The sequence below is a fragment of the Leuciscus leuciscus genome, assembly GCF_965113295.1.
Source record: "Leuciscus leuciscus genome assembly, chromosome: 1".
NCBI lineage: Eukaryota > Metazoa > Chordata > Actinopteri > Cypriniformes > Leuciscidae > Leuciscus > Leuciscus leuciscus.
This window is the reverse complement of record NC_138725.1, coordinates 26,447,845-26,459,818: the sequence shown is the minus strand read 5'-3', so window position 1 is coordinate 26,459,818 and position 11,974 is coordinate 26,447,845. Positions and strand designations below refer to the sequence as shown.

General features: G+C 40.7%; 1 protein-coding gene across 1 annotated transcript in view; it reads left to right on the top strand.

The window, feature by feature from the left end:
• Nucleotides 1-1,303: 1,303 nt before the first annotated feature.
• Nucleotides 1,304-11,974, top strand: part of LOC309499726 (GTPase IMAP family member 7-like) — a gene marked incomplete at its 5' end in the record, with an annotated part of 224,304 nt that continues 213,633 nt past the window's right edge. The window contains 2 exons of the mRNA XM_082171147.1: nt 1,304-1,943; nt 2,092-4,539. Coding sequence (XP_082027273.1) covers nt 1,304-1,943; nt 2,092-3,056 — 1,605 coding nt within the window. The 3' untranslated portion in view covers nt 3,057-4,539. The remainder of the gene's footprint in view (nt 1,944-2,091; nt 4,540-11,974) is intronic.

Below are 11,974 nucleotides of genomic sequence, written 5' to 3'. Positions count from 1 at the left end.
GCTGTCGCCTGGCGAGAGAAGGGGAGGAGACGAGGAGCGAGGCCCAAGGGCGGCTGCTGGTCTCCGTACCTTCCCGCCCAGCGGCAGACAGGAGTGACGTGACCGGGGTGGCGCCACTGCTATCTGAGAGCTGGGGAGAGGGGAACGAGAGCGGCGCAGCTCGGGGGCGGCACGCACTGCCATTCTGACCCTCTCGGACGGAGGAGACTGGTCTTATTTTACTGCCAGTCTCGACCGTGAGGGGAAACGAGGAGCGAGGCCCGGGGGCATCGAGTCCTGGTTTCCACCTCACCCAGCGAGAGACGAGAGTGACGAGGCCGAAGCCCTCACTGCCATCTGAGCGCTGGGGCCCGTGAGCGACTTAGAGGAAGTGGACTGCTCAAACTTTGGGTACCGCTGACTGGATGACCAGCGGCGGAACAGAAAGAAAATTCTCCACCCGGCCCTCCCCCGGGGGAAGGAGTGGTGATGACACGCACTCCCGAAGAGCAGAACGTCACATACTCTGGTCGCTTCTCTCAGAGCCATTTCCCTTCCTTTTGCTAGGGGGAAACAAACTCTGAGCGGGCTGGTTTTGAGGCGCTCCTGGACCACTAGTGTGGACATCGTCTGACCGAGGGCCAGCGTTGTGACTAATCACGGTCAGTCACTAAGCGCAGCTCCACCCCGAGTCAGAACTACCCACGTGCAGTGAAAGTGCAGGGGTAGTGAGAGAGGAAAAACTTCTGCAGATTTAGGCATGTTTGGCTTGCCATATTGGCACCAAAAAGCTTCCGTACCACCAAAATTTTCCACACACATCCAGGCACTTTAGAATAGCCCAGGAAAGTGTGGCTGTCAAGTCTGAACCTTCAGCATGAGAACACACCATTATAGTAGGAACTCAGCATCATTTTCAGAGTATAACAGCCCTCTCTCCGATGTAGCAATCGACATCTGTCCTCCCTGGAGCCCCGAATGAAATGCTCGGTCCCTCATGAGAAGGACCAGAACCCCATTCGAAAGCCTCGACGGCACACGGCACGCTGAGCGGCTGAAGTCTTTACGAGAAAACACACACACACACACACACACACAGACACACACATACACAAACACACACACATACACACACACAGACAGACATGCACATACTATTACTTTTTTTAGGTATATACATAAACACGCAATACAGCCAAATTACTCCACGTCATTTATTTTTGTGGAAAGCCAGTGCAGGCCTGAGCGGCGGTCATATTTTGTACCGCGATGCGGTACATCTAGTTTTTACATTCATACTCCATATTTTCTGTCTTTTTCAGGGATGTCAGCGATCAGCTTCAGTACAGATGATCCGGTGATCCGGATCCTTCTGATGGGCAGAAACGGTTCTGGGAAAAGCTCATCTGGAAACACTATACTGGGAGAAAAGAAGTTTAAAGTTAAGAAACATGAGTCTGAAGTTTGTGTGGGTAAAACACAGATCGGAGAGAAGCAGGTGTGTGTGATTGATTGTCCAGATCTACTGGATCCAGATCTGAATAAAGATAAGCTGGAGATGATGAAGGAGCAACTGGTCTCTCGATGTTCAGAAGGTCTCAGTGCAGTTCTGCTCACTGTTCCTCTAGAGGAACCTGTGGAAAATGAGGAAGAGATCCTGGATTACATTAAAGGTTTATTTGGTCCTGAAGTTCAGAAGTTCATCATGATTCTGTTCACACATGGAGACGAACTGGAAGATCTGGACGAGACCATTGATGAGCATCTACAGAAGAAAAAACATCTCCAGCAACTGGTGACTGAAGGTGGAGGAACGTTTCACTGTTTTAATAACAAGAGTAAACATGGTGATCAAGTCCCAGAACTACTGCAGAAGGTCAAAGGAATCATGATGGAGAACAGTGGGAAATTTATCATGGAACAAATGAAGAGGAGAGCAAGCATGGATGATCCTGGTGTCAAGTGTAAGTTATTTTATCTTTATAAACTACTTCAGTATTACAAACAAATGGCGGTTTGTTCACTTGTAAAAATCACTAGTATTTCATCGCACTGATCTTAAGGGAAGAATCCATACAGACTGTTCTAAAAGTATTGATCTTTCTGCTGTAGTTTCAGGAGAGTCTCCATCAGATGCGATTCCTGAGAGGAAAGATCTCAGGCTGGTTCTGCTGGGAAAAACTGGAGCTGGAAAAAGTGCCACTGGAAACACCATCATCGGCAGAAACCTGTTTGAATCTTCAGCCAGTTCAAAGTCTCAGACGAAACAGTGTCAGTCAGAAACTACAGTGAGGATTGGTAAACAGATCTCAGTGATCGACACACCTGGACTTTATGATACTGAACTTAATGAAAAGGAGGTTATAGCTGAAATAGCAAAATGTATAACGTTATCCTCTCCTGGACCACACGCTTTTCTCATCGTCATTAAAGTGGGTCGATTCACTGAGGAGGAGATAAATACAGTGCAGCAACTCAGAGAAGTGTTTGGAGAACAGATGGAAAAATACACCATGATCCTCTTCACCCATAAAGATCAGTTAGAGAAGAAAAAGCAAACCGTTGAAGAGTTTTTACAGCTCTGTGATTCAAATCTTAAAAAACTCATACAGAATTGTGAAAACAGATTCTTTTGTCTGGACAATGAGTCTTCCGGTTACCCACAATTCAAAGATCTCCATAGCAAGATAGAGAAGATGGTGAAAGAAAATGGAGGGCACTTTACAAATGACATGTTTGAGGGAACAGAGAAAAGCATTCAAGAGATTCAGAAGCAGAAACTGGATGAGAAAGTGAAGCAGCACAAACAGGAGCATAAAGGAGGCATTTTAACAGAATGGCAGAAAATATACTGGAGTTTAGTAGAGGAGTCACGACAGGAAGCTGAGCGGATTATTTTTGCTGAAGTATACATAGCTGTAGCCAAAATCATGGGGAAGTTAATGGTGACTGATGAAGAGAGAGAGAGTGCCATAAAGGAGGCTGAGAGCAAAGGAGTCAGTCGTACAGAAGCTGTTCAACTTGCAATCAGAGCCACGGGGAAACTAGCAAAACAGAAAATATGTAGAGTTCAGTGAAAAACATCAAACACACAAGACTGACAAGCTCAACTTTTTAATGTTTTTTTAATTTTTATTTTTACATATATATATATATATATATATATATATATATATATATATATATATATATATATATATTCAGATCTCAAATTGACAGTTTAATAGTTGAGCGCGAGCCTCCGTTACTAAAGTCTAAAACGTCATTTAAGAACTAGTAACGAAGGAACGTTGAGTCGCTTCATTGATGCTTGTCGTATTATGTAGAGTACAGTATTATGAGAGATATCGGCTAAACGAGTGTATTACCTGCATCTGATATAGCATTAATTTTACAGGTCGATGTCCATAATATTATATGTCCATTGAGGAAAGCGTTATGTTCGTCTTTGTTCTTCTCATGACAGCGCTAAAACAACTTCCTTGTTTCTTGTTCTGACTCACTCATAAAGACAGGCTTTGCTGCCATCTAATGGCGTAATAATGTAACTTTCACTGAAGTCCAAATCACAATCACTAACGGACCAATTTCCTAGTAGCCTCGTACATTTCATTTGTACAGAGAGTCGGGCCTCTCTCCATTGACAAGCGTTAACTTCCTTGAAGGTGGGTACTCTGTTGAAGTTAAAAACTATTGGATCTGCCCAGAGTCACTCTGGATCTGCCATAACCAATCGCTAGCGTTCGCCTTAGTCAACACATTCACCACTAACGGAGCAAGCTGGAAAATCGAACTTTTCCCGAACCCCGTGGGGAGGAGGGCCACAACATCATGGCCACCAACAAAACTCAGCAAAGACTGTTCTTGCTCCGGCTTTAACTTCTGGATATTCGGCAGCGTTGCCACAACGGACCGAATGGCTTTGGTCGCATCTTTCTCCGCCGCCATTACTTAACTACAACTCAAACTAGCGCACGACCTCAACGTCATCTTTCTCAGCCACTCCCTCTTTTCGCTGATTGGACAGGTAAAAATTGGCCAGAGAAAACCCTTGAATATACCGCAAACCCAGACGACGTATACTGAAGGAAAATTAAAATTGAGCGGAAGTACATAGGAGGGCAGAGCCAGGCTAATTCTTTATACCAGTGGTTCTAAAACTTTTTAGAGTGATGTACCCCAGAGGCATTTAACATCCTTCTGTGTACCCCCTCTCTGCAGTCACACCTTTTTCAGTAAGTATTTGCTCCATTAAATCGATTTTTCAAGTGCATTATTTCCAGTGCACCTTTATAAATACATTTATAAAATATATAATGCTAATAAATAATTTTGAAATAAAAAAAATCTTCAATAGAGAAATATGCAATGATGTTAAAAACTAAGTGATATTTTTAAATATTAAATTAAAACCACCAGTAGGTGTCAGTAAGTCACTGGGCCCTATTTTTATGATCTGAAACGCAAGTATCAAGCGCGAAACGCAAGTAACTTTGTGGGCGGATCTTGGGATCTTCAAATCTAAAATGGGTTGGTCTGAAGTAGCTTCATTATTCAAAGGTGTGGATTGCTATTATAACGGCGGATTTGCCAGGCGCGCGCCAGTAGCGGTTCACAGCCGAGGAGACCGACGTTCTCGTCAGGGCTGTAAAAGACAGAGAAGTGACATTGTATGGGGATGAGAGAAACCCACCCAAATTAGCTTCGGTTAAACAGGCGTATAAAAATTTGGGTAAATGTGTAAGCTAGATTCATGCCTATTTTTTCACATCTTCATGGACACAACAATGATTTCCCTCATGTGTTCATATTTTTCCTTCTAATAATGCATGGTTTTCTAAAAATGAAAACTGCTGCGTCTGTGTGTAGATGAGATAAGCAAAGTGCATGCGCGTTGTGCACACGCTACATTGATTATGGCCAAGCATGCGCCCTTAAAATAGCATTTTGGAAGAAACCGTACAGCACCTTAAAACATCAACCTGCGCTCTTGACACACTTCCCACATCGTTTTTCAAAAGTGTGTTAAACAGTTTAGAAGCAGATCTTCTAGAAGTGGTAAATGCTTCACTTCTCTCTGGGAGTTTTCCAAACTCCCTAAAAACTGCAGTTGTCAAGCCCCTCCTGAAAAAGAGCAATCTGGATAAGACCATATTAAGCAACTATAGACCAATCTCAAATCTTCCTTTCATAGGCAAGATCATTGAAAAAGTTGTCTTCAATCAGCTGAACAAATTCTTATGCTCGAATGGATACTTTGACAATTTTCAATCTGGTTTCCGACCGCACCACAGCACAGAGACAGCGCTCATAAAGATAATAAACGATATTCGCTTAAATACTGACTCAGGCAAATTATCAGTGCTGGTACTACTCGACCTCAGTGCTGCATTTGACACTGTCGATCATAACATACTTCTGGACAGGCTGGAAAACTGGGTGGGGCTTTCTGGGATAGTCCTAAAATGGTTCAGGTCATACTTAGATGGGAGAGGTTATTATGTGAGTATAGGAGACCATAAGTCTGAGTGGACATCCATGACATGCGGAGTCCCTCAAGGCTCAATTCTTGCGCCACTCCTGTTCAACCTGTATATGCTCCCAATGAGCCAAATAATGAGAAAGAACCAAATTGCTTACCACAGCTATGCAGACGACACACAGCTGTACTTAGCCCTATCGCCTAACGATTACAGCCCCATTGACTCCTTGTGCCGATGCATTGACGAAGTCAACAGTTGGATGTGTCAAAACTTTCTTCAGTTAAACAAAGACAAAACTGAAGTCATTGCGTTTGGAAACAAAGATGAAGTTCTCAAGGTGAACGCATACCTTCACTCTAGGGGTCAAACAACCAAAAATCTAGTCAGGAATCTTGGTGTGACACTAGAGTCAGAGCTTAGTTTCAGTAGTCATGTCAAAGCAATAACTAAATCAGCATACTATCATCTGAAAAATATTGCAAGAATTAGATGCTTTGTTTCCAGACAAGACTTAGAGAAACTTGTGCATGCTTTCATCACCAGCAGGGTGGATTATTGTAATGGACTCCTCACTGGCCTTCCCAAAAAGACTATAAGACAGTTGCAGCTTATACAGAACGCTGCCGCTAGGATTCTGAGCAGAACCAGAAAATATGAACATATCACACCAGTCCTCAGGTCTTTACACTGGCTCCCAGTTAAACTTAGGATTGATTTTAAAGTATTACTACTGGTATATAAATCATTCAATGGCCTAGGACCACAATACATTGCAGATATGCTCACTGAATATAAACCCAACAGATCACTCAGATCATTAGGATCATATCAGCTAGAAATACCAAGGGTTCACTCTAAACATGGCGAGTCTGCTTTTAGCTATTATGCCAGCCGCAGCTGGAACCAGCTTCCAGAAGAGATCAGATGTGCTCCTACTGTAGTCACATTCAAATCCAGACTCAAAACACATCTGTTTAGCTATGCATTTACTGAATGAGCACTGTGCCAATGTTCGTCCGACTGTTTGTACTGTATTTTATTTTTTATTTTTCTAAACTGTTTTAATTATTCTTATTAGGGGTTCAAGCATGAAATGCTGAAACCCTATTGTAATTGTGCTGATTTTTATTATTAGGGGTTCAAGCACGAAGTGCTGAAACCCTATTGTAATTGTGCTGATTTTTAGGGGTTCAAGCACGAAGTGCTGAAACCCTATTGTTATTGCCCTGATTTTTATTATTATTATTATTCTTCCCTAAAACGCATCGTGCAGCCCAAACCGTAAGACCTAGAGACTTGAAACTTGGCCAGATGGTAGTAGTATTGCTCGCTACTCAGATACACGGACTGAGCCCAATCGGCCCATAGGTGGTGCTATAATGACCACATTTACTAAATTGGTCATAACTCCTACATACTTTGTCATAGAGGCTCAAATTTAGCAGCACTGTGATCCCTGGCTCCAGACGAACAACCTGGCTAAAAAAATTTATATGGCCACTTTTGTCCAAAGCCTACTTTGGCGAACTAGTCCCTGGTTTTTGGTCCAATTGGAACCAGACCAGTCTAGGACAATTCTCTGGACTCTCTAGATAAATAATTATCAAAAAAAAGTTGAACTTTGGCATTTGCCTGGCTGTAACAGGGTCATTTAGGAAAGTGGATGGACAAAAAACACTCAAAAGCCTATACAACCTAAGGGAAAACACCAAACTTCACAAAAATCGATGGACATATGTGTCCTAACATGGTGAAGAAGCATGCCAAGTTTCGTGAAGATCGGACAATTTTTATTAGGGGTTCAAGCACGAAGTGCTGAAACCCTATTGTAATTGTACTGATTTTTATTATTATTAGGGGTTCAAGCACGAAGTGCTGAAACCCTATTGTAATTGTACTGATTTTTATTAGGGGTTCAAGCACGAAGTGCTGAACACCTATTGTTATTGTAAGGATTTTTATTATTATTATTTTCCCCTAAAACGCATCGTGCAGCCCAAACCGTAAATGCTGGAGACTTGAAACTCAGCCAAATGGTAGTCCTCAATTTGGGGAGAACCTATCAAAGTATGACAACGATTGGCCAATAGGTGGCGCTACAGCAAGCAAAAGTATGAAATCAGCCATAACTCCTAGACCGTTTGTCATAGACTCAAGTATCTTATATCACTGTAATCCTTGGCTCAAGACGGACAAAATGTATATCTCCGATTTCATTTCCGCCCGGAAAAATTTTCCGCCATTTTGAATTTTGTCCAAAACCTACTTTTGCGAACTAGTCCCTGGTTTTTTGCCTGATCGGAACCAAAAAAGTGCATACATGTTCTCTGGAGTCTGGTTATCAATAATTATCGAAAAAAAGTTGAAATTTCGATCCACGGTTGCTAAGGGGCGTCAAAACGTTTGCAAGAGGCGGAGCTCATTTTACTAAAATGGCTATAACTCGTGAACGAAATGAGATATTTTCACCAAACTCGGTACACATGTGTAAGAGGTCAATCTGAGGTCACAGTAAAAAAATAGCGGCGATTGGCCACATGGTGGCGCTATAACATGAAAAAAACATAAAACAGGCTATAACCACCTGACCGTTAGTCCGATTGACTTGAAAATTGGTATGCAGTGTCTTGGTCCAAGGTGTCATGTATGTCTGTGAGGACATTGGTGTATCTCAAAAAACATGGCCGCCATCGGCCAATGAAGTTTGAGCACCTATTAGACAAGGTTAACGGTGGCTGATTGAAACAAAACTCAGTGGGCATGTTCGACTCATGGCCCTAGAGGTCTGTAAGAATTTTGAAAGAAATCGACCACTAGTTGGCGCTAACAAGGTTTACGCCCTCTGTAATCACGTGGTGTTGCACACATCAACACAATATGCATATCATTTGATAGATCTGCTCATGCTGAACAACTTTGCCTCAAGAGCCACTGCTGTCAATCAAACCGTTCATTAAATATTTGCAAACATGTTAAAAACCTACTTTTGCGAACTAGTCCCTGGTTTTTCGCCCGATCAGAACCAGACCAGTCTAGGGCAATTCTCTGGACTCTCTAGATCAATAATTATCGAAAAAAAGTTGAACTTTTGCATTTGAATGGCTGTAATAGGGTCATTTAGAAAATGGGCGTGGCAAAATACACTAAAAAGCCTATAAATCCTTAATAAAAACTCAGAACTTCACAAAAATTGATGAGCATATGTGACATAACATGCTAAAGAAGCATGGAAATTTTTATGGAGATCGGACCATAGGTGGCGCTATAACTGTTAAAAAGCTTTAAAACCATATATTTCCCATGGTAAACTACCTGTATTGGCTGTAAATGGTCTTTTCCGTCTATTATGTCATGCTTGCTAAATAAAACGTAATAACTTTTGATGCTTTTGTGCTTAAAGGCCTTAATTGCTTGAACCCCGCTAAATGCTGCTTGCAGCTTTAATTAGGGGTTCAAGCACGAAGTGCTGAAACCCTATTGTAATTGTAAGGATTTTTATTATTATTATTATTATTCTTCTCCGCTAAAACGCATCGTGCAGCCCAAACCGTAAGAGCTAGAGACTTGAAACTTGGCCACAAGGTAGTATAAAAATCGAGGAGAGGTTATCAAAGTATGAGCCCGATTGGCCAATAGGTGGCGCTATAGCGCAAAAAACAAAAAAAAATCACTATTTTGCTCATATCTCAATAACCATTTGTCTCAGCTTCAAGTGTCATACATCATTGGAATCCTTGGCTCAAGCCGAACAAGAAATATAGGAGGTATTTTATTTCCGGTATGCAAATTTTTCCGCCATTTTGGATTTTGTCCAAAACCTACTTTTGCGAACTAGTCCCTGGTTTTTCGCCCGATCGGAACCAAACCAGTGCAGAAATGTTCACAGTAGTCTGAATATCAATAATTATCGAAAAAAAGTTGAAATTTCGATTCACGGTCGCTAAGGGGCGCCAAAACGTTTGAAGAAGGCGGAGCCTATTTTACTAAAATGGCTATAACTCCAGAAGTAAATGAGGTATCTTCACCAAACTCGGTACACATGTGTAAGAGGTCAATCTGAGGTCACAGTAAAAGAATCGCGGCGATTGGCCACATGGTGGCGCTATAACATTAAAAAAACATAAAATGGGCTATAACCACCTGACCGTTAGTCCGATTGACTTGAAAATTGGTATGCAGTGTCTTGGTCCAAGGTGCCATGTATGTCTATGAGGACATTAGTGTATATCAAAAAACATGGCCGCCATCAGCCAATGAAGTTTGAGCACCTATTAGACAAGGTTAACGGAGGCCGATCGGAACGAAACTCGATGGGCATGTTCGACTCATGGCCCTAAAGGTCTGTAAGAATTTTGAAAGAAATCGGCCACTAGTTGGCGCTAACGAGTTTTATGGCTCTGTAATCACGTGGTGTTACACTTATCGTCACAAAATGCATATCTTTTGATAGATCTGCTCATCCTGAACAACTTTGCCTCTGGAACCATTGCTGTCAATCAAACCGTTCATTAAATATTCATGAATATGTTAAAAACCTACTTTTGCGAACTAGTCCTAGGTTTTTCGCCCGATCGGAACCAAATCAGTCTAGGACAATTCTATGGACTCTCTAGGTCAATAATTATCAAAAAAAAGTTGAACTTTTGCATTTGCCTGGCTGTAACAGGGTCATTTAGAAAATGGGCGTGGTAAAATGCACTCAAAAGCCTATAAATCCTAAATGAAAATTCAGAACTTCACAAAAATTGGTGAGCATATGTGACATAACATCATTAACAAGCATGCCCAATTTTGTGGAGATCGGACCAAAGGTGGCGCTATAACTGTTAAAAAGCTTTAAAACCATATATTACCTATGGTAAATTGCCTGCATTGGCTGTAAATGGTCTTTTTAATCTATGATCATATAATTTTCATATAATAATGTTCAAAACTAGTGCAGTACAATTCTCTGGACTCTCTAGATCAGTAATTATCAGAAAAAGTTGAACTACTTCATTTGGATGGCTATAATTGGGTCACTTCAAAATGTGGCCTTGACCAAGTGTCCCCGAAAGCTTATATCTTTTAAGATGCTCAGATCTTCTTAAAAACAAGTCAGAACATGTGAAATATCACTCTGAACAAGCATGAAAAATTTCAGACAGATCGGACAAAATTTGACTCTATAACAGTTTAAAAAGGTGAAAATAATATGAATACAATGGCATATTAAGCCAATAAGTGGTATTTTACTGCCCCCTGCTGTTTAAAATAGTTATTTTGTCATATTGTTTCTATAATTCATATTTAGACTTTATAAAATCATTATTTTAACATTTACAATTACATTTAGTCAAAATCCATCTGTAAAAGTATTAGTGTGTGTGTGTGTGTGTGTGTGTGTGGGTGTGTGTGTGAGTGTAAGCATGCATTATGGAGTTAACAACTGATTAAACTGATTAAACTGAAACTGAGCCAATAATGGTATTCTAGTGCCCTCTTCTGGCCATTCTACTTATTAATGAAGTCTTTTGACATGTGCTTTTAAATTCATAATTAGACATTAAAAAATCACTTATATAACAATTACTATTATAACACAATCAGATTTTGTCAGTGTTCATCACTTCATTTGCACTGACACTTCACATACTTGCTATTAATGTGGTAAATCATGGTAAATCACGCTAGAAACATTGTAAATCATAGTAAATAATACTAGAATGTGGTTTATCAAGGTAAATCATGCTAGAATCCTGGTAAGTCATTCTACAACGTGGCATATAATGGTAAATCATGCTAGAACATGGTAAATCATGGTAAACTATGCTAGAACAGGGTAAATCATGGTAAACCATGGTAAATCATGATAAACTTTGGTAAATCATGCTGGAATGTGGCATATCATGGTAAATCATGCTAGAACATGGTAAATCAAGGTAAACTAAGATAAATTCATGGTAAACTATGCTAGAACAGGGTAAATCATGGTAAACCATGGTAAATCATGATAAACTATGGTAAATCATGCTAGAATGTGGTATTTCATGGTAAATCATGCTAAAACATGGTAAATCAAGGTAAAATCATGGTAAACTATGCTAGAACATGGTAAATAATGGTAAACCATGGTAAATCATGAAAAACTATGGTAAATCATGCTAGAATGTGGTATATCATGGTAAATCATGCTAGAACATGGTCTTTTCCATCTATGATGTCAGTGGTTACATGCTTGCTAAATAAATCGTAATAACTTTTGATGCTTTTGTGCTTAAAAACCTTAAAGGCCTTAACAGCTTGAACCCCGATAAATGCTGCTTGCAGCTTTAATTATTATTATTATTATTCTTCTTCTGCCGTAAAACGCATCGTGCAGCCCAAACCGTAAGGGCTAGAGCATTGACACTTTGCCAGATGGTAGTACAAAAATCGAGGAGAGGTTATCAAATTATGACCCCGATTGGCCCATAGGTGGCGCTATAGCAACCAAAAGCGCGAAACAGCTCATAACTCATAGACCGTAAGTC